The 23,860-nt window shown below is 45.3% G+C and overlaps 1 protein-coding gene across 1 annotated transcript in view; it reads left to right on the top strand.

The window, feature by feature from the left end:
* htr4 (5-hydroxytryptamine receptor 4) overlaps positions 1 to 23,860 on the top strand; it is a 212,358-nt gene that overhangs the window by 2,906 nt on the left and 185,592 nt on the right. Inside the window, exons 3-5 of the mRNA XM_070877655.1 lie at positions 126 to 326; positions 1,786 to 1,939; positions 10,184 to 10,743. Coding sequence (XP_070733756.1) covers positions 126 to 326; positions 1,786 to 1,939; positions 10,184 to 10,743 — 915 coding nt within the window. The remainder of the gene's footprint in view (positions 1 to 125; positions 327 to 1,785; positions 1,940 to 10,183; positions 10,744 to 23,860) is intronic.

Raw genomic sequence — 23,860 nt, 5'->3', positions numbered from 1 at the left:
GGGGCAGATTTTATATTATATGTTGAGAAACTGCCTTCATGACATTTCGGTTTGTATCAAAATACAAGATTGAAATTTCTCATCGTTTTTTAATTAGTTTTTCTAAATGTTCTGATTTGTTATAGGAAAATCAAGACCAATTACTTTATCGCCTCTTTGGCATTTGCTGATCTGCTTGTTTCAGTCATGGTAATGCCTTTTGGAGCTATTGAACTAATACAACAAAACTGGATATATGGAGATAGATTTTGTCTCGTTCGGACTTCGTTGGATGTCCTGCTTACCACAGCATCTATTCTTCATCTGTGCTGCATTTCTTTAGATAGGTAGATAAAATTATATACTGTTCTATGCTGGATTTTATTTAAAACAGCTCACGGAGGCATGATAAATAAACATACAGTACATTCTTTTTGACATAAACAAGTATTATTGTTGAGATAACCCTATCAGTTTTGTAACCTTGTAGCAAAAAACGTTGTTCCTTATATTTGGTGACTATTAACTGTGATATTTTATATAAAAGATAACAGTAATCTTCAGGCATGGGAAAATCAATGTAAGTATATGTCGTAAATGTAATGGATGTATTAAGAAGAAATAGCTTTACACCTCAAAATACAAAGAAATAAATTGCCATCATTATTTTGCTATTTAATTCAATAAAATGTCCAATCGTTATGATCTGGAATGCACAACCTGAAGTGGTGGTGGAAGCAGGTTCAATAGTAACCTTCAAAAGGGAATTGGATATATACTTGAATATGAGAAATTTGCAGAGCTATGAGGAAAGAGCAGAGGGAATGGGACTAATTGGCTAGCTCTTTCAAAGAGCAGGTACAGACACAATAGGCTGAATGACCTTCCTCTGTGTTGCATGATTGTATGTTCTTATGAATTGTCATAATTAAATTAATATTTTTTCAGGCACTTGTTTTTATTTTTGTTCTCAGGATGTGGGCAAGTCTGGCAAAATCAGATTTATGGCCCATCCCTTCTTGCCCTGAGAAGATGGTGTTGGGCCTTCTCCTTGAACCACTGCAGCCTTGTGGGTATTCCCTACTTAATACCCACAAGGGTATTAAGTAGGGAACGCCAAGATTTTGACCCAAAGACGTTGACGGAATGCAAATATATGTCCAAGTCAAGGCGGTGTGTGACTTGAAGGGGAACTTGAAGTTGATAGTGTTCCCGTCATCTTTTATCATGTTGCTTGGTGATAGAGATCACAGGGCTATGAGGTATTGTTAAATTAAGCTTGGTGAGCTGCTGCAGTGTATCCTGTAGATAGTACATACTGCAGCCACAGTTCCCAATGGGTGTAAGAGATGGATATTCACCCTAGTGGCAGAGGGGCTGAAAAAGCAGACTATTATCCTAGATGGTGCTGATGTTCTCCAAAGCCACTGTTATAATACACTGTACCCTTAATAATTGGTCAACTTGCTGGTTGTAATGTACTAATGGTAGACATTTGCCATTGTGTTGACTCAAAGTACAATATATAGAAAGGCCTAAACATTGCAAATTGTGTCAATACGTACTGCACTGCTAACTGACCCAGTCCTGCTCAACAGAAGTGCACGTCTTGTTAACTTATGAAAAAAACATAAAACTGACAGTGGAGAGTCTGCCCCCAGACCATCCTCCAACTGAAGGGATGGCAGAATAAGGAAATTAAGGGACCTAAAAAGACAAGCAGGTGGATGAGGGGAGGAGCGGTTCATATGTGAAGGATGGAAATTAATTATTAAGAATTGCAGTTTTTATTGTTTTGTTTTCTAGGTACTATGCCATTTGTTGTCGACCTCTGGTTTACAGGAACAAAATGACACCCTTGCGTGTTACTATAATGCTCGGAGGTTGTTGGATTATCCCATCATTCATTTCATTCCTTCCTATCATGCAAGGCTGGAACAGCATTGGAATACAGGAATTGGTAAGTGATTTACAACCTAATAAAAATGCTTTATGTTATGAATATATGTTACATACCAGTGCGTCATCAAAAATAATAAATGTTGTAATAATTCTAAAGTCCTTGAATGTGTTTTCGCCTCCCAAATCTGTGGCCATCTTTCCCACAACTCCATGTTTGAATCCCTCCATTTTGGCTTGCGCCCCTGCCACAGTACTGAAATGGCCTTTATCAAATTCACAAATGACATTCTATGTGACTGTGGCCATGGTAAACTATCCTTCCTCATTCTTCTCGACCTGTCTGCAGCCTTTGGCATGGTTGACCACACCATCCTCCTCCGGTACCTCTCCTCTGCCATCCAGCTGGGTAGGAATGCCCTCACCTGGTACAATTCTTATCTGTAAAGTCCTGTCCCTTCAGTACAGATTCACACGAGGCATGTAGTGAAGTCAAGGTCACTCTGGACCTGCAGCTTTATTTCACAGCTCTGGAATGCTGCACTTGCCTGAGACCTGCCCTTATATACCTGTCTCTTGCAAGTGCACCCCTGGTGGTAAGGTATGCTGGTGGTTACAGGCTATATTTTATTACAGTCATGTATAGTATGTTAGGATACAGTTATATATAATAATGTAAGATACATGACATTATCTATCCAATCGTGGCTAGAGAATCACATGCAACATCTTCTCTTCCTGCTACTGCACCATTACCTTTGGAATCCACAATTCTTGGCGCCTTTCCATTTATAATCTACATACTGCCCCTCAGTGATATCATCTGAAAACACGACATCAGGTTCTACATATACACTGATGACACTCAGCTCTACCTCACCACCACCTCTCTCAACTCTTCCACTGTCTCTGATTCATCAAACTTCTTGTCTGACATCCAGTACAGGATGAGCAGAAATTTCCTACAACTTAATATTGAGAAGACCGAACCCATTGTCTTCAATCCACACCACCAACTCCGTTCACTAGCTACCGACTCCATCCACTCTCCCTGGCTGAACCAGTCTGCTCACAACCTTGTTATCATATTTGACCCTGAGATGAGCTTCCGACCACATATCTGCAACTTCACCAAGACCGCTTTTTTCCACCTCTACAATATCACCCCACTTCACCCCCGCCTCAGTTCATCTGCTGCTGAAACCCTCATCTATACCTTTGTTACCTATAAACGTGACTATTCCAATGCACTCCTGGCTGGCCTCCTATGTTCTACCCTCCGTAAACTTGAGGTCATCCAAAGCTCTGTTGCCAGTATCCTAACTCGTATCATTCACCTATCACCCCTGTGCTCGCTGACCTACATTGGTTCCTGGTCCGGCAATGTCTCGAATTTAAAATTCTCATCTTTGCTTTCAAATCCCTCCATGACCTCACTCCTCCCTATCTGTGTAGCGTCCTCCAGCCAGGATCTCTGTGTTCCTCCAATTCTGGTCTCTTAAGCATCCCCAATTTTAATTGCTGCACCATTAGCAGCCGTGCTTCGAGCTGGCCAGGCCCTAAGCTCTGGGATTCCCTCCCTAAAATCTCCATCTTTCTTAGTTCTCGCCCTCCTTTAAGACGCTCCTTAAAACCTACCTCTTTTCTGTCCTCATATCTCTTTATGTGGCTCAGTTTCAAATTTTTTTTAATAACGGTCCTGTGAAGTGCCGTGGGATGTTTTACTACATTAAAGGCACAATGTGAGTGCAAGTTGTTGTTGTTGTTCTAGCATATAATATTGCAACACTTGGACTGAAGCAATTTATACTGTAACAATTGGGGTTCAAGATAGCACCCGTGATGGCATGGCTCTGAATTATAGCTCTCTCCTCACTAGCTACATCTATGACCATAATCTGACACTTCTAAAGTCAAACTCTCTCTGCAGCAGCATTGCTATCAGAATGCCATTTAATCTCTGTGTCACTGTACACAAATCACCACTCAATTGCTGTTAGTCACTTTGTTTTTGTTGACTGTACTTGCTGAGACCATAACGCCACATGTGTGGTGTGCAAATGCTGAATGAACATCAGCCTCTGACTGCTAATCATCATCATCATCATAGGCAGTCCTTCGAAATCGAGGAAGACTTGCTTCCACTCTGAAAGTAAGTTCTCAGGTGGCTGTACAGTCCAATACGGGAATTACAGTCTCTGTCAAAGGTGGGACAGACAGTGGTTGAAGGAAAGGGTGGGTGGGGAGCCTGGTTTGCCGCACGCTCCTTCTGCTGTCTGCACTTGAGTTCTGCATGCTCTCAGCGACGAGACTCAAGTTGCGCAGCGCCCTCCCGGATGCTCTTCCTCCATTTTGGGTGGGCTTGGGCCAGGGATTCCCAGGTGCTGGTGGAAATGTTGCACTTTATCAAGGAGGCTTTGAGAGTGTCCTTGAAATGTTTCCTCTGTCCACCTGGGGCTCACTTGCCATGTAGGAGTTCCAAGTAGAACGCTTGCTTAGGGAGTCTCGTGTCAGGCTTGTGGACGATGTGGCCCGCCCAACGGAGCTGGTCGAGTGTGGTTGGTGTTTTGATGTTGGGGATATTGGCCTGAGCGAGAACACTGACATGTGGTGCATATATCCTCCCAGTGGATTTGCACCAACCTGACCCTGCCACACAGCACTGCTCCCCAGTCATCAAAATCCACGACGTGGCCTTGGACAATGTGGACCATTTTCCATACTTCGGAAGCCTACTATCAGCAAGGGCAGACATCGACGATGAGGTCCAACACCGCGCCAGCACAGCCTTCGGTCGTCTGAGGAAGAGAGTGTTTGAAGACCAGGACCTCAAATCTTGCACCAAGTTACAAGGCAGTAGTGATACCTGCCATCCTATATGGCTCAGAGACATGGACCATATACAGCAGACATCTCAAAGTGCTGGAGAAGTACCACCAACAATGTCTCCGCAACATCCTGTAAATCCACTGATTGCTAACGCAACTAAATCAGGAGAGGTAACTGGCCTGCACCAAAGAGATAAGGAATAGATGCAAAAGAGGAACTGCAGTTTTGCAGAGGTATGAGAGAACATAACTACCAAAGCAGGGAGATATCCTAAAGATATATTGAAGGTGGCACTGAAGTCAACAAGGAGAGAGAGAGAGAGAGAGAGAGAGAAGACCACAGAAGGTTATTGATGAGCAAAAAAGCTGCAATTTGCCTACATGCAAGACCTGACTGTCCATTTTCCTGCCTTCTGCCATTGCCACTGCTGGAAATCAACTTTTCTACCACAACTCCAGCTGAAAGGAATTGAGCTGGCCTGAGCAAGATAAGACATTTCTATGTTCTATAGTCTATAGTCTTGATTAAGTCGCCTAACCTTTACATATGTATTCTATACTGTAGCCTTTCCTCGCCTCATGATTCTGTCTGTTGTAGACTAATTGATAGAGATTGATTGCCATGATTAGTCAGCAGCTCCATTATTGTCATATCAAGCAACTGCTGGGATGGTAGAAGATGAACTAGATGGGCCTTGGTCTTATTTCTTCCAGCATTCCTATTCCTGTGAATCTTGTGTGTTCTTACTGGCTGAAATTCCATTACCTGAGCTCCCCTGTCCTAGCATTCCCTGTCTGTTTCCTTCTGCTCAGCTTGGCTCAGTGAGTTGACTTTCAACGAGCTTGACTGACTGCCTCATAACTGTTTTTCTGCCACTTTACAAGAATGTCTAACACAAGACAACCTATCAGAGTCAGTCAAGAAGACAATGGCATGGCATGAAAGCAGAGAAGTTGATGCCACAATTTCTCAGGATCTGATTTTAAACTCTAAAGCCCCTTCCTCCGCTATAACAGGGTAATATTACCACATCTCTTACTTCAGCTCTCCCATGCCACTTGGCACACGTTCCTTAACTGCTAGCTTTCACCTAATTTACTTAATCTTGTTTCATTCCCAACCTGAAACACCTCATGCTCCAGGAGGTGCAGTCCATTGAGCTAGTGGAAGATGACAACATCAGGGATATAATGCTGGTGCCAGGTTAGTGATAAAATACCTACACTATCACCATGGTATCCTGTGAAGCACCACACAGTCATGAGTTTCCACCTGCTTCCTTAATCCCGAGGGTAATGTTCCTCGATCTTAGTTTATACAATCCACCACAGCAGCGGGTGTGGGGTAGGGGAGCACAGGTGCAAGAAGCAAAGGAAGATGTGCAGGAGGAGAGCAAACAGATGGTGAGGAAAAGGAGGAGAATGTCAATGGAGGAAGAGATGAATTTGGATTCAAGCCCATACATGAGTTCCTGAAGAAATCTGCCACTCTGTATTACTCTGCACCAACCCTTGTGAGCTTAACCAAGGAGCAATCTAATGCAATAATTCGGATAATTTCTCCTGGGGGGGAAATTAGATACTGTTTGTGAGAAAGTAGTATGGAGTGATTCACGGAGCACTGAGCTGGATGAGTGGGCGTGTTAACTTCCCAGTGGAGGCTTAAGATAAAACTTTCAACTTCGGTGAGGGGTTAAACCTGGGGGTGTTGGATCAGCTGCCCGTTATACACCCTTGGCAGGAGTTTCCACGAGGTTGTGCTGGTTTTTTCAGCACAATTCGCCTGAAATCGGCCAAACCAGCACAAAAGATTTAGGAATTTTAAGCACAAATTATGTCCAGCTCAGAACATGTTTCCGCAATTGTTTGCAGTAGTTTAAAAAGCTTTGTACTGGTGGTTAGCCCCACCCACAAAACGGGCCCCGCTCCCGGCTCAACTTAATCACCATTGTGAGTTTCCGCTAATTGCGCCAGTTTGCGAGTCTTTGAGGAGGCTCTTAAAATTAAGCTGTATATTTTGGGCGCAAAGACACTAATAAGCATGTTTAAAAGTTTTTAAAATATTATTTTTATTTAAATTTACTAAAAAAACTGACTATACCAATGTAACTAGTAAATGGTTCTGTATAGTTTTTTTTAAAGTCATTTTCAGTTATTTAAAATCAGGTTACTCACAGTGGTGGACTAGGCACTCTGATTAAAAACGCTTATGTTTTTCAGCTGCATTAATAAAGCTGCACCAGACTACCACTCTTAAGTATATCATGGAATGTTTTAAAATGCTGGTTCATGGCAGATTTTACATTCGGTGATATGCAAATGGAAATGAGTGAAAACTTGAGCAAAAAAAACACTTCTGAAAACGAGCTCAATTTTGAGTACAGTTTGCACCCGGATTGCCAATTGCGTCTAAAACAGAAACTCTTGTCCGATTTTCCTTTCCATTAAAGTCAATGGAAACTAAAATCGCATGTGTAACGGGCAGCCAAAAAGATACCAAGAATTTTGTGCCCCTATTGACGTTGAAAGCTCTGCCCTACATCTCTTATTTGTGGCAACAGCAGGGGAGCTTTTACTTTAATGCAGACATCAATATAAGGTTTGACAGCTTCATCGGAATTTGCAGCAGACCCCCGACCTTGAAGCAGCCAGGACCCAGTCAGTGTCTCCATGGAAACACAGACTATAGTTTTGCTGGCAATTGAGGAGAAAATAGACAGCATTCTGCACACAGGCTTTTTGACCACGGTAGCTATGATGCATGCGGCTGATTCTTAGAGCTTTCAGGATCTGACAGCTACCATTAGATCAGCTAACCTGGCCAGAGTTGACCTTCCTCATACTGCCGTCTCTCCGAACAGCAGCACATGCCAGACCTCTGGTCTTCTCTCACAAAGCACCGCACCAGTGGAAGGTAGGAGATGACTCTGAACAAGCTCCAGAGATACTAACAGAGCAGCTCCCCGCCAAAGGTAAGCTACCATGAGAGGAGGGCCCTTTGAGACCCATGACCCTTTTGTAGAACGTCAGCAGCCAACCACCTCTTGCGATACTGGTCCTCAGGTTGCACTTAGGAGAAGCATCAGAGTAGGTGAAAGAAAGGCACGTTTATCCACCCAGGGAATTGGGTAAGAATAGGTTTGCTTCTGTTTACTTTGGACAGTCCTCTGAGAGCAGGTCGTCATGATGTTCACCTCTATATACTGCTGCTCCCCAAACTCTCCGTTCCTCTTATTCTGGCCTCTTGTGCCACCCTCTCCCTTTGCACTGCGATTAGCAGTCATGCTTTTAATTACTTAAGCCCAGAACTCCCTCTCTAAACACATCTGATTCTCCACTTCCCTTCCTCCTTTAAGACCTTCCTTAAAGCCCGGCTCTTCAACTAAGCTTTTAGTCACCCCGCCTAATATCTCTTTCTTTAGCTCAGTATTAATTTGTGCTCCTTTTAAAATTGTGTTTATTCTTCTGGATGTCTTGCCAAGTCCTCTGAGATTTGAAATTACATTCACTCCATCAATGCCATATTCCCATCGTTTGTCATCTTCTTTGCGTTGTTGGAATAGGTCTTTGCTACTAACACATGTATGTGTTTCTCCATAATATCGTTTACTAGCATGGCTGCAGCCCGGTCCATGAAATGGGCTGTGTGTTGCCATTAGTCAGCTATTTATGACTTCAGTTGCACATTCCCTTGTTGGATTCTTGGATTTTTTAACATTTCTAGGAGTCAAGTGTCTCACGAGTGGTTTCAGAAGAGTGAAAGGATTTGCAGGTTTTTTATGATAAGCTGTTACTTTGCCATTGCTGCTAACAAATCGTGTTTCTCTGAATTCACATGTAATAATACCCCTTGCTTCCACAATTTAATTAGCATTTCTTAAAAATTGTAGTAAAGAATGTTTTTCTCCTATTTCTTTACACCAGATGAATGTCTGGTCCCAAAGTTATTGGGTTCAAGTCATAAGTAGTTTAATTCTTGGTAAATGCTGATCCCAGAGCATACAACTGAATGAAATAAGCTATATGTATGTTCTCCCCTCCTATGACCTCCTGAAGGAGTTCACTTCATACTGGGCATCCTCCTGTAATTGGCCCAAGTGATTATTCTTCACCTCATGACACTATAGTTAAAAAATATATAACTTAGGCCAAAAAAAATAGGTGTTCCTTCACTTCTAGGGTTAGGATTGCATGAGTGTAGCAGAAAGCAGAAAAACCGACAGGGAAGTGCACATGCCTAGAAGGGAGCCTACCTAATTTCATCCTACTTGCTGTGCCCATGCACTGTATTTCAGCTAGTTGCAGAAATGAAAAAATCTGCCCCATAACTTATTTCTACATTAGTTTGTTATTGACCTTAAAGTAAGAGCAACAATAACACCTTCCTGATAACTTTTTTTTAAAGTAGTATAATTCTTTCATTGGTTTATTTCTTACATTTTCAACAAAGCTGTATTGTGCCCTTGGACTCTGGTTAAAATATATATATTCAGTGCACTTGCGCCTCCCGTTAGTGCCCCGAACACGCTAATGGGGTACAAACATGTTAGCGCCAAGGTGCGGCGCTGACGACTACTCCTGCCATATTATGTGGGAGTTTACCGGCGGCACTACAGCGTTGTGCCCCGATCTCCTGCGCTCGGAGATCGTGATGCCATCGCCGTGCACATCGCCCCATTCGTGCTCCGGCCCCAAAAACACCGACAGCTGCAGGAGGCGTGAATGGGGAGGCCGGCCGCTGCCGGGGCGATTTTTAAAGGGGAGGTGGCCGAGATAAGTAAAAAAAACTTACCCTTTGCTTTCACTGTGTTCCTCCATTTTCTTTGCGGGGTCCTGCCCATGATCGCTCAGCCCAGCACTCTGCTTGAGTGCCAGGCTGATTGTGCAGCTCCCCTGCTCCCTTGGTAGTCCAGGTAAATGCTTTTTTAATTGCAGAGCCTGCAGCGATGGCCTTTCCCTTTAAGGGAGGGAAGGGCCCTTTGTACGTGGCAGTGCATAGCCCAGTGTGTGTCCACTGCACGGCCTAGTGTGCCGCGTTACTGAAGCCCCATTAGCGCTCCATGAAGGAAGCGGAGCACTTGATTTAGCGTTCCACTTCCTCCCGGGAGTGCTAAAGCAAATTTTTTGAGAAGAGGGAAACTTTAGCGCCTGACACTAAGATTCCCGCCTCTCAAAAGTTACCGCCCCCAAACGGGGCGATAATCAATTTCTCCCCCATATATTTACAGTTGTTATAGTACATCCTAATAATGTTGATTCTGCCACTCATCATGTCAGTGAAGATCTGCCACTTTAATAATATTTTGGCAAATGTATGTTGAAACAAATGTAGTTACTTATTTTAAAAATTGTTAGATGAGAAATCAAAGTGTTCCCAAAGTGATATTTTTATTTTGATAAAAATGTCTCCATATATACAATTAAATTTGAAAAAACTGCATAATATAGCAAGATTTTGTTTTTTTGTCACTTTGCAGGTAGAAGGAAGAAAATTCAGCAATGATACGAACACAACATACTGTATTTTCATGGTGAACAAACCATATGCCATTACATGCTCAGTTGTAGCATTTTACATACCTCTTATTTTAATGGTACTGGCATACCAAAGGATATATGTGACTGCCAGAGAGCATGCACGGCAGATTGAAATGTTGAAACGTGCGGGAACCTCAACGGACTCTGGGCAACAAGCTGACCATCCGGGCAACCATAGAATGAAGACTGAAACCAAAGCGGCCAAAACCTTGTGCATTATTATGGGATGTTTTTGTCTCTGTTGGGCACCATTTTTCATTACAAATATTGTGGATCCATTTATAAACTACTCTGTTCCAGACCAGCTATGGACAGCCTTTCTATGGCTTGGATACATTAATTCAGGGTTGAATCCATTTCTGTACGCTTATTTGAACAAGTCCTTCAGGCGTGCCTTCCTGACAATTCTGTGCTGCGGTGAAAGGTATAGGCGATCTTCTTTACTGGGCCAGACAATACCTTGTTCTACAACAATTAATGGATCAGCACATATATTGAGGTAAGCATTACACATTAAATTTCCTTTTAAATCAGGTAATCAAACAATTTCAATATTAGCTGAAAGTCCCAACTTTATATCGTCATATGTTTAACCTTTTAGTTTGTACTTCCAGTTCCTACTTTATTACTCAAAGCAGTTAGATTTAAGACATGGTAACACAGGTGTTCTGAGCTTTTGTGCATGTTTTTGGGTGGTTTCTGAGCAGGCGAGTGTAGGAAATACAAAGGGATCTTTTCTGCTGTTGGGCGGATGTATTAAAATTAAATATTGACAGAACTATATTACCTGTTATATTTTCCATCATTTACACCTTAGCAATGCTAGGCAGCAGGAACACCATTCCATTCTTGGCATCCAGCATTGCTAAAGCAGTGGACGTGGATTTCAAACTTAAAGGGTGGCAAAGACGATTGCAAATTATCACAGAACAATCGATTGCAGTAAAACAATTGGCAACTGAAAAAATGGACTCAAATTTTAATGCTTCCTCCTTTGGACTAGCATTTGCCACACAAGATATTCCCTCCCCTCCATCTGAGGTGATGACCTGGTAGGATTGGAAATACCACAAGGAACCCACCACAATTATTATGACCAACCTGATCCCAGAAGATCTGCCGGGGTCAGAGACAGGTGGGCACAAAGCCACTGAACTGACAAGAATTCCTCTAGTTCAGGAAATCCAGGCCAGTCAGAGTTTGATAAGAGGAATAACAGATAGCTAAAATATTTCGTGGATTAGAGGAATAGGAATGTTTCCATTTAATTTGATCTCTAGATTGTTCTAGAATGTAGATATTCTTAGAGAGATTTGTAGAAGATGGATGTGCCTTGGTAATTATATTTTTAATGTTAGCGCTTCTAAAGCTGACTTTGTGGTGAGTTGAATTAAATGTATTTTGTTCATGCAAGCTGCAGTTATTCCTAATGCTTAACAACTTAATTCCAAATATTGGTGTGTAATTTCCTGAGCTGGGGGACTGTGCAATTTAGACAAATTGCTCACTGAAAGTGAGGGCACGAATTTGGGCAGAACCCTGATCGACTGAGTTTCTGTCCCATTTTCCCTGTGTCTGAAATTCTAATGGAGAGCACCTCTCTAATGTCTGCATCCAGCTTGGTGAGCATGTCTGGTGGGCATGTTCCCAGCTTTTGCCCTTGTTGGGCCCAATGGAAGCACAGCTGCTGAGAGCAGGCATGGGTTTCAAGGTGCGTTTACTATATGCCCCAAAAATGTAACGAGAGAAAGGCAGCCGATCCCATAAAGGGCCATTACTTTCTGATTTCAGTCCCTTTGCACCTTGTGGAAAAAAAAACATTGGGGAACTTATTTCTTTGCCTAGAAATGTCTATGTGGTTGCCCCCATCGGAATGGCAGGGTGCTGCTGCACTTCTTTGGAACCTCATTGTGTTGGGTGTCTCTATTGTACCTCTACAGGTGCGGGCTGCCCACCCTGGTTATTCAAATGCCCAGGATTTAGGATGGTCAAAGGCCTCAGCAGCCAGTGGAAGGAAATCCCTCCCCACTGCACTTCCAGCAGCAGAACAAGATCCCAACCATTATGTAGTAATATTCTCAAATGTTTATAACGAAATACATTCCATGGCAGTAAATATATATAAAAAATATTTTTGGAATACATTTTTCATGTACTGCAAGTGTGAAAAAAAAAGTTTGTCGTGTTTCTATATAGACTCTTTTTCTTATATATTCCCCAAGTTTTCTCCTTTTCTCTTCTGAAGCTACTAGCTTATTGTGGAGTATGGCTCACAGCCTCTGGCAGTCTTCCAGTACATTGCCTAAGTGGCCATGTTTCATGTGTGAGCCTTGATAGTGAGTGTTAGCAGTATCGATCATAGTGAAATCACAACCAAGCCTTCTCCTGTCTTCACTCAGAGTTCCTGCAAACATGCCTTCCAGGTTAGCGATCAGTGCAAAACCAGGCTGTTTTAATTTTCCACTTCTTTAGCCCAGCAACATTGAGGTCGATTGTAATGTATGTGCCCAACTGAAATCAACAGACTCAGCACAAAATAGGGATTAAACTTGGGATCTACTCCGTCTCAATGAGTCATTGTCACTGCCAGGCAGTGCCTTTTCCTTCGGATCCACCACAATATTCATGTCTCTTAAATCCAGCAAAGAAACCAAAGAATTCACCAGAATAACTAGAGTAGAAGGGGTAGAAATTTGTTCTGACTTATTTTTGGGGGCCACAACCGAATATGTGCACCTGTACCTGGGGGCCTGAGGCTTGCCGAAATTGGGCCTTGTGCCTCATTGCAATCACTGGAGCAAGCTGCCAGCACCTTTCGTGCCTCCAGAGGCAGCTCACCCATTTCAATCCATCCTGTTTGAGCCGCCTGCCTCTCTGGTAGGAGACCTCGAGTAGATCCCAGGATGGGGTTGGGAGGGCTTGAAGGAGAACATGATGTGTGTGATTGCGCCCAGTAGCAGCTCTCAGGAGTGCTGTGGAGCCAGGAAAAGCAGCCCTGCTTCTCCTGGTTCCACATGAAAGTTTTTTTTTAAAGTTACTTTTGTTGGTGGCTGCTTGTTAGGCCACATCCATGGCTGGAAAACTGAAGCGGAGCAAGCCTAGCACCTCAGAGCAGCCCAATTTCAGGAAGGTGACCTAAAACAGGCATTAGGTCTCTCGGTAGCATATACAGGAGGTCGACAGGGAAAAATTTGGTGACAGCCGCGAGATGGAAGCTCCTGTGCGAGGCGCGGAAGTCCCGCCCTGCAAGTTATATTGGGCTTACCGCCCCCGAGAGGAAATGCAGTGCAAAATCTCGTGCTGCAGTTCTTCCCGAGGGCGGGAGCCGGGCGCAAATCCCCGCGAAGTTTGCAGCGCTAGCAGTGGAACACATAGTGCTGGTGGGTAGACAGGGCCCTCCCCTTCCATTAAAGTGGAGCGTCAAACTACCGACTCTGTGGGCGGGAAACGGGGCCATCGCTGGACCACCAGGGAGCGGAGTGCCGGGCTGCAAGATCGTGGCAAGGACGCTACGATCTACAAACAAGAAGGCCCCTTCAATTTTTGCCCTGCGAGCAGCCTAGATCCTGGCGTCGCCCGCTGCAGCTTCACAGGACACTACCGAATTTTCGCTCCAGCCGGGTGGCTACGCACGGTGATAACATCGTCATTACCGGCGCAACCGGTCGGAGAGGTGCACTCTCAGTTACCGCCGCTGCTAAACTCTCGCGGATTTCATGGGAGTCAGTAGCGGTGTCATGCCCGGGCCAAAAGTTGTTTTCACCCCGTTAGCACGCGCAGCCTGCATTTCCCCCACTCGTGTCTGTTTTAGGTGGCAGCCAGGGACTCCTGAAAAATCCCCCGATCTGATATGGGCTCGGACATAGTTCAGGTGTCTTTGGGGCGTGGGACACAGCGACACCAAATTGATCCTTTTAACCCCCATTTTCCAGTCATAAAATGGGCACAATGAGCTGTAATTTCTACCTCCATCACTTCAGTGAGGAACTAGCACTGGCACAAGCATGGTAGGTGCAAGGCCACCTGTGCAACAGTTTCTGTGATTAATGACTTCCATTTTCCAACAGTTCAGAAACCATTATATTTCATGGAGTATTTGATCATCTCTATCTGTTCTAATATTTTAACCTTCAGTCCTACTCCTCGCTAGATACTTATCCAGCGAAATGTGACTGGGCATAGCTACATTCTTATTAGGTGTACAAAGTACTAGATTGGTAGATATAGTTGACATGATGAGCTACTATTGCGAATTCTTCAACTTGCACCAGGATGAATGGGAAGCTTGACCAGAACTAACCATATTGGGCTCAATTTTCTCCGGTCATTTGCGGCGTTTTTTTGGTGCGCGCCGCTTTTTTTGGCGTACAATTTTAAATTAAAGTTTCCCCAAGGAATCTGCACCAGCGTAACTGAGTTAGTTATAATTTTTTTAGGTTCATTATTTTTTGACGTCATAAGGAGCATCATTTCTGTGCCAGTTTTTATCATTTTTCAAAGTTTGTCTTCAAAAAATGTATCCTAGGTCGGCGTATCTGGCCACTCCCGAAAAACCTTCTGGTGAGTTAAGAGAAAGCAGCGCACATTGAAAAATCGGCGCAGAAAGACACCATTGTTTTTCATCGAAGTTTTGGAGGGAGATAAGAATATTTTAAAATATGCATAATAAAGACTACATTTTTATACCTTACAATGGAATAGATGGAAGTTTGATGGAATTCTGAATTTTTCATTTTTTTTTAACTCACACCCCACCACCGAACGTCTTCAAACAGGGCTGGAGGGTCGGAGCGTTGAGCGGCAGAATCGTCCCCTTGCCCGAACACAGCGGCTCGGGGCTCAGCTGCAAAACAAGCCCAGGGGTGGGGAGGTGGTAATTGGAAGACTGCACTAGACAACAAATGAGCCCGGGGGGGTTTGTGGGGGTGGGGGGGGGGGGGTGAGTGTTGGGAGTGGGGTGGAAGTTGCTGTTGAACGCGATTGGAAGAAGTCACAAGACTGCAATGAGCCCGGGGGGATTGGGGGGTGGTTTCGCAATTGCTCAGACCTGGGTGCAGTCCATACAGACCTTGGGGAGAGAGAACAAAGAACCTGTCCTGCCTTCCTGCCGTTCTCAGCTTCTTGCAAAGGTAAAATTTAAGCACGGGGGCAATACTGGCAATGCCATACCTTATGCAAGCCTTCGGCATCATGGTGTTGCGGAGGAGACAATTGATTCGACATCATCGCATGAGGAACCTCAGAGCACGAAGGATGATGGGCAGGAGGCCTTACCCACATCGGGTCTATCGAGGCAGGTGCTCGTACCTGCAAATGAATGATGCAGACTGTTGTAAAAAGTTGTAACTGAGATCTGTGAATAGATGAAAGCAGACCTGCAACCTAGAGGCTTCAGTGGGACTGCTTTGGCTGTTAAAGTGAAGGTTACAGCTGCACTTTCATTCTATGCATCCGGATCCTTCCAAGCTGCAATTGGGGATGTGTGCACCATTTCTCAACATGCAACACCTGTCTGCATTCGGCAGGTGACTGCTGCACTATATGCCCAGAGGAGTGACTACATAAAGTTCCCCATGACATAAAAGCCCAGCGGGAGATCGAGAGCCAGCGGCAGTTGGTGAGAGGGGAGCGGCCTATCAAAAGCCCAGCGGGAGATCGAGAGCCAGCAGCAGTTGGTGAGAAGGGAGCAACCTATCAAAAGCCCAGCGGGAGATCGAGAGCCAGCGGCAGTTGGTGAGAGGGGAGCGGCCTATCAAAAGCCCAGCGGGAGATCGAGAGCCAGCGGCAGTTGGTGAGAGGGGAGTGACCTATCAAAAGCCCAGCGGGAGATCGAGAGCCAGCGGCAGTTGGTGAGAGGGGAGCGACCTATCAAAAGCCCAGTGGGAGATCGAGAGCCAGCGGCAGTTGGTGAGAGGGGAGCAGCCTATCAAAAGCCCAGCGGGAGATCGAGAGCCAGCGGCAGTTGGTGAGAGGGGAGCGACCTATCAAAAGCCCAGCGGGAGATCGAGAGCCAGCGGCAGTTGGTGAGAGGGGAGCGACCTATCAAAAGCCCAGCAGGAGATCGAGAGCCAGCGGCAGTTGGTGAGAGGGGAGCGGCCTATCAAAAGCCCAGCGGGAGATCGAGAACCAGCGGCAGTTGGTGAGAGGGGAGCGACCTATCAAAATCGTACCAGTGCAGCTACAGCGGGAGAGAAAGCAAAATAGAAGTAGTAAGGAATCAAAAAGTGACGTCACAGCCAATGGGGTAAGTGATTGGCTGGTGATTGGTGAGTAGCTTTTCTTTTTCTTTTTTATATCAGTAAGTGAACTTTAGCATTGTTATTACCAATTTAAGGGTATCTAAGGGTTAAGACATGGCAGGAGAGCTCGGTCACGTGATATGCTCCTCCTGTACCATGTGGGAACTCGGGGACACTTCCAGTGTCACTGGGCGCTACGTGTGTGGGAAGTGTATCCGCCTCGAGCTCTTGACGGTCTGCATTGCGGAATTGGAGCTGAGGGTGGATTCACTCTGGAGCATCCACGATGCTGAGAATGACGTGAGTATCACGTGTAGTGATTTGGTCTTACCGCAGGAGAAGGGTCCACAGCCAGATAGGGAATGGAAGACCAGCAGGAAGAGCAGTGCAAGAAAGATAGTGCAGGGGTCCCCTGTGGTCATCCCCCTGCAAAACAGATACACTGCTTTGAATACTGTTGGGGGGGATGACTCATCAGGGGAGAGCAGCAGCAGCCAAGTTCATGGCACCGTGGCTGGCTCTGCTGCACAGGAGGGCAGGAAAAAGATTGGGAGCGCGATAGTGATAGGGGATTCGATGGTGAGGGGAATAGATAGGCGTTTCTGCGGCCGCAACCGAGACTCCAGGATGGTATGTTGCCTCCCTGGTGCAAGGGTCAAGGATGTCTCGGAGCGGGTGCAGGACATTCTGAAATGGGAGGGAGAACAGCCAGTTGTCGTGGTGCACATTGGTACCAACGACATAGGTAAAAAAAGGGATGAGGTCCTACGAAAAGAATTTAAGGAGCTAGGAGCTAAATTAAAAAGTAGGACCTCAAAAGTAGTAATCTCGGGATTGCTACCAGTGCCACGTGCTAGTCAGAGTAGGAATCGCAGGATAGCGCAGATGAATACGTGGCTTGAGCAGTGGTGCAGCAGGGAGGGATTCAAATTCCTGGGGCATTGGAACCGGTTCTGGGGGAGGTGGGACCAGTACAAACCAGACGGTCTGCACCTGGGCAGGACCGGAACCAATGTCCTAGGGGGAGTGTTTGCTAGTGCTGTTGGGAAGGAGTTAAGCTAATATTGCAGGGGGATGGGAACCTATGCAGGGAGACAGAGGGAGACAAAAAGGAGGTAAAAGCAAATGACAGAAAGGAGATGAGGAAAAGTGGAGGGCAGAGAAACCCAAGGCAAAGAACAAAAAGGGCCATTGTACAGCAAAATTCTAAAAGGACAAAGGGTGTTAAAAAAGCAAGCCTGAAGGTTTTGTGTCTTAATGCAAGGAGTATCCGCAATAAGGTGGATGAATTAACTGTGCAAATAGATGTTAACAAATATGATGTGATTGGGATTACGGAGACGTGGCTCCAGGATGATCAGGGCTGGGAACTCAACATCCAGGGGTATTCAACATTCAGGAAGGATAGAATAAAAGGAAAAGGAGGTGGGGTAGCATTGCTGGTTAAAGAGGAGATTAATGCAATAGTTAGGAAAGACATTAGCTTGGATGATGTGGAATCTATATGGGTAGGGCTGCAGAACACTAAAGGGCAAAAAACGTTAGTGGGAGTTGTGTACAGACCTCCAAACAGTAGTAGTGATGTTGGGGAGGGCATCAAACAGGAAATTAGGAGTGCATGCAATAAAGATGCAGCAGTTATAATGGGTGACTTTAATATGCACATAGATTGGGCTAGCCAAACTGGAAGCAATACGGTGGAGGAGGATTTCCTGGAGTGCATAAGGGATGGTTTTCTAGACCAATATGTCGAGGAACCAACTAGGGGGAGGCCATCTTAGACTGGGTGTTGTGTAATGAGAGAGGATTAATTAGCAATCTCATTGTGCGAGGCCCCTTGGGGAAGAGTGACCATAATATGGTGGAATTCTTCAGAGACCATGGTCCAGAACTTAAAGAAGGGTAACTTTGAAGGTATGAGGCGTGAATTGGCTAAGATAGATTGGCTAATGATACTTAAGGGGTTGACTGTGGATGGGCAATGGCAGACATTTAGAGACCGCATGGATGAATTACAACAATTGTACATTCCTGTCTGGCGTAAAAATAAAAAAGGGAAGGTGGCTCAACCGTGGCTATCAAGGGAAATCAGGGATAGTATTAAAGCCAAGGAAGTGGCATACAAATTGGCCAGAAATAGCAGCGAACCTGGGGACTGGGAGAAATTTAGAACTCAGCAGAGGAGGACAAAGGGTTTGATTAGGGCAGGGAAAATGGAGTACGAGAAGAAGCTTGCAGGGAACATTAAGGCGGATTGCAAAAGTTTCTATCAGTATGTAAAGAGAAAAAGGTTAGTAAAGACAAACGTAGGTCCCCTGCAGTCAGAATCAGGGGAAGTCATAACGGGGAACAAAGAAATGGCAGACCAATTGAACAAGTACTTTGGTTCAGTATTCACTAAGGAGGACACAAACAACCTTCCGGATATAAAAGGGGTCAGAGGGTCTAGTAAGGAGGAGGAACTGAGGGAAATCTTTATTAGTCGGGAAATTGTGTTGGGGAAATTGATGGGATTGAAGGCCGATAAATCCCCAGGGCCTGATGGACTGCATCCCAGAGTACTTAAGGAGGTGGCCTTGGAAATAGCGGATGCATTGACAGTCATTTTCCAACATTCCATTGACTCTGGATCAGTTCCTAACGAGTGGAGGGTAGCCAATGTAACCCCACTTTTTAAAAAAGGAGGGAGAGAGAAAACAGGGAATTATAGACCGGTCAGCCTGACCTCAGTAGTGGGTAAAATGATGGAATCAATTATTAAGGATGTCATAGCAGCGCATTTGGAAAATGGTGACATGATAGGTCTAAGTCAGCATGGATTTGTGAAAGGGAGATCATGCTTGACAAATCTTCTGGAATTTTTTGAGGATGTTTCCAGTAAAGTGGACAAAGGAGAACCAGTTGATGTGGTATATTTGGACTTTCAGAAGGCTTTCGACAAGGTCCCACACAAGAGATTAATGTGCAAAGTTAAAGCACATGGGATTGGGGGTAGTGTGCTGACGTGGATTGAGAACTGGTTGTCAGACAGGAAGCAAAGAGTAGGAGTAAATGAGTACTTTTCAGAATGGCAGGCAGTGTCTAGTGGGGTACCGCAAGGTTCTGTGCTGGGGCCCCAGCTGTTTACATTGTACATTAATGATTTAGACGAGGGGATTAAATGTAGTATCTCCAAATTTGCGGATGACACTAAATTGGGTGGCAGTGTGAGCTGCGAGGCGGATGCTATGAGGCTGCAGAGTGACTTGGATAGGTTAGGTGAGTGGGCAAATGCGTGGCAGATGAAGTATAATGTGGATAAATGTGGTAAAAACAGAGAGACAGACTATTATCTAAATGGTGACAGATTAGGAAAAGGGGAGGTGCAACGAGACCTGGGTGTCATGGTACATCAGTCATTGAAGGTTGGCATGCAGGTACAGCAGGCGGTTAAGAAAGCAAATGGCATGTTGGCCTTCATAGCGAGGGGATTTGAGTCCAGGGGCAGGGAGGTGTTGCTACAGTTGTACAGGGCCTTGGTGAGGCCACACCTGGAGTATTGTGTACAGTTTTGGTCTCCTAACTTGAGGAAGGACATTCTTGCTATTGAGGGAGTGCAGCGAAGATTCACTAGACTGATTCCCGGGATGGTGGGACTGACCTATCAAGAAAGACTGGATCAACTGGGTTTGTATTCACTGGAGTTCAGAAGAGTGAGAGGGGACCTCATAGAAACGTTTAAAATTCTGACGGGTTTGGACAGGTTGGATGCAGGAAGAATGTTCCCAATGTTGGGGAAGTCCAGAACCAGGGGTCACAGTCTAAGGATAAGGGGTAAGCCATTTAGGACCGAGATGAGGAGAAACTTCTTCACCCAGAGAGTGGTGAACCTGTGGAATTCTCTACCACAGAAAGTAGTTGAGGCCAATTCACTAAATATATTCAAAAGGGAGTTAGATGAAGTCCTTACTACTCGGGGGATCAAGGGGTATGGCGTGAAAGCAGGAAGGGGGTACTGAAGTTTCATGTTCAGCCATGAACTCATTGAATGGCGGTGCAGGCTAGAAGGGCTGAATGGCCTGCTCCTGCACCTATTTTCTATGTTTCTATGTTTCTATGACCAGCCAGACAATGCATGACAGGCTGTGGGCTTCTCCTAAAGGTACAGAGCTGCTTTGATTGTAATCACATTGCCTTGCGAGCACATTTGATAGATTCTGAGATGTACAGGAACAGAAAAGCCTTCCACTCCATTAATGTACAGCTCTTATGTGACGACATGCATCACATCATGTCACTCGATGCAAGATACCCTGGGAGCACACATGATGCATTCATCCTACGCGATGTTTCAGCAGCAGCCATAAGGGCAGAGCTGGCTACTGGGAGACAAAGGGTATAGCCTTGCCATCTGGCTCATGACGCCCCTACACATAACCCGGACAGAAGCTGACCGGGAATACAACATGTCGCACATTGCGACGCGCAGCTTCATAGAGGCAGCAGCACATGGTAGTAGAAGACCCACCTGTGGTGAGAGTGGCTGATGATAATGATGAGGAAGATACAGATGACGAGCAGGAGGAGGACGAGGATGAGGAAGCCATGCAAGTACCTGAACCCAGAGCACGACGGCGGAGGAGGGCAGGCCATCATGCCCCTTTAACGATTGCTCGAGCCTTGTGCTTGCAGCTCATCCATGAACGCTTTGCTGCCTGAAGGCTCAGTGGCAACTATTCCACATGGACCATGTTTACTGTTTGGGCCTATTCCATAATGTGTTGTGTTAATTCAACAAATGATGGAAATGATTCTTGTTTACTTCAAAATTGTGTTAATAATGGAACAAATAATGTAAATGATTCAGTTATAATTTAAAATATATTTTATTCAAAAGTTTAATAAACATTTGTACTTAACTTAAAATAAAATTATTCTTGTATCAAATTTTAAAGTTTTCAGTTAAGATCACTTACAAACTATAAGATCACTTAAAAACTTTAAGATCACTTACTAACTTTAAACGTGTACATTTACATAACATACAAAAAACTTTTAATTTGAGAACAATGTTTCCAACATTGACAACAGCAATAATAATAACAACAACAACAGCAGAAGCAAAGAAAGGCTGCAGCCATCTCTCCTCCATCTTATTCTAAGACCGTCCACCGCGCTTGGTCTTGGTGACTCCAGCACCCCTCCCCGCAGGTGGTGGTGCAGTGTTTCTGCGTTTGGTACCAAGCTTATTCTTTCTAAAATCTCAGGTAATGCGCACCTGTGGGGGTGGGGATGGTGCATGCAGCAATGTGGAAGGCCCGCTTGAGGCTCTTCAGAAGCTGGTGATCTGGGGATTGGAGTGAGAGTGGCAGTTGATTCTGTCAATGGGCACGGGGTCTGGACGTGTTACCATATTGCAGAAGCTAACTCCAACATGCCCTCCCTCATGCGCCCTGACAGTGTCTCAACGACCTTCAACACTCCCTCCCTCGTGTTGAGCAAAAGTGTTTCATTACTCCCTCATGTTCTCTGAGAGTTTTTGTACTACCTGTGACATTCCTCCCTCATGTTCACTGAGAGTTTTTGTACTATCTGTGACATTACTTCCCTCATGTTCACTGACATGGTTTCAGCTGACTGAGTTATTCCCTCACTCATGGTCCCGGTCATCATTCCCATTCTCATGAGAGTGTTGCTACTTCCCGATACCTCATCACCCACTCCACTGATGGTATCCAGGAGTGAGCGCGTAATGTCTATGCTCTCCGCACTCATTGACATCATGTGAACCACATCTGTTAGATCCTGCACCTCAGGAGAGCTCGACCGAGCTCGACCGAGCTCTCCTTCCCCATCTCACCCTGGATGTGGCTCGCAGCATCCCAGTGGGACCTGCAACCTGGGACAGTGGGGCCCTGGGTTTGCCTCGCTGAATCCCACTACTCGGACCTGCAGCCTCGGACGGTGGGGCCCTGGGTGTGCCTCACTGCACCCCACCACTGGGACCTGCAGACTCAGACAGTGGGGTCCTGGGTGTGCCTCGCTGCACCCCTCTGGACTGTGGAATTTGCAGGACTTACCCTCTCCCTCGAGTGTGGGTCCAGCTCGTGCAGTGTTGGTTGCTTTTCTCCAGGCAGGAGCCATCAGAACAGCAACCCTCCCTTCCAAGGGTGTCAGTGGGTGTAGATTTTCCCGGCCTCCTTCTGTTTGAGTTTTTTCCCTTTTGTTATGTGCCACCTTCCTCTGCAAAGATGAAAATACAACTTTTTAGAGAGGGTGTCTTTCTGCTGGGTGGGACATGTACAGCTGGTCACATTTACTTTACAATTGCAATTACATTGAATAAATGAAAATATTACTTACACTAATGACTTGACCAAGGTCCTGCCACTTCTTTTTGCACTGGCCTCCAGATCTCAGGGTGGTCACCATTGCACAGTAATCTTGTGCAAGTTGGTTCCAGCCTTTCTTCATTTCTTTGGGTAGAACTTTTATGTGACCTCTGTTGGTGTCCAGCTCCTGCCATCTGGCCTTAATCACAGTAACTAGTGCCTCCACTTCATCCTATAAGAAATTATTGGTCCTTGTACTGCGTTGCACCTTGTATTGCAGTTCTGATTTTTCCAATGTTCTCATACAGCACTCAATGTTCTCACACACACAACTGGCTCTTTAAAAATGGCTGATTGCAGACTGGGATCTGTACTGTGCATGCGTGCCCATAGGAATTTGCAGCATCATTTTTTCGGCACAGACAGCAGGCTGCAACCCCGGTGCCAATTTTGAAAAATACAGTGGGGAAACTTGGCACATATATGTTTGGAGTATTTCTGGCCTAGGAAAATGGGCGTAACTCTGGCAAAACGCCAAAAAATGGCTTTGGGCAAAATTGAGCCCAATATACCTATTTCTGCAAGTAGTTCTAGAATTGCTGTTAGCTAGCGATAAAACTCATGTGTGCTGCATCCTAGAAGCATAGAATTATCGGTGGAGAAATTGGGTGCATTTGTGCTTCCCGTTAGTGCCGGGGGGCGTAAATTACTTTGCAACCGGCCATAGCATCGCTAACGACTGCCGTTAAATTCGGCGGGAGTTTAGCGTGGTGCCTCGGCATTGTGCCCCAATCTCCTGCGCCCGAAGATTGTGACATCATCGCCATGCGCATCGCCCTGTTTGCGCAACGGCCCCTAAATTAGGTTTTGTCCCCTGAAGTTGCACCAGGCGATAACAGTGACAGCTTCAGGGGCGCGTACTGGGCGGTCGGCTGCTACCAGGGCAAAATTTGAAGGGGAGGCGGCCGGCTGCTGAGAAAAAAATGTGCCGCTTTCGTTGCTGCTCTGGTCACAGTTTGTTGGCGGGATCATGCCCGCATTCGCTCAGCGTGGCACTCTGCTTGAG

The sequence above is a fragment of the Pristiophorus japonicus genome, chromosome 4 (assembly GCF_044704955.1).
Source record: "Pristiophorus japonicus isolate sPriJap1 chromosome 4, sPriJap1.hap1, whole genome shotgun sequence".
Taxonomy (NCBI): Eukaryota; Metazoa; Chordata; class Chondrichthyes; family Pristiophoridae; genus Pristiophorus; species Pristiophorus japonicus.
The sequence above is the reverse complement of the archived record's forward strand: the minus strand, read 5'-3'. Positions and strand labels throughout refer to the sequence as shown.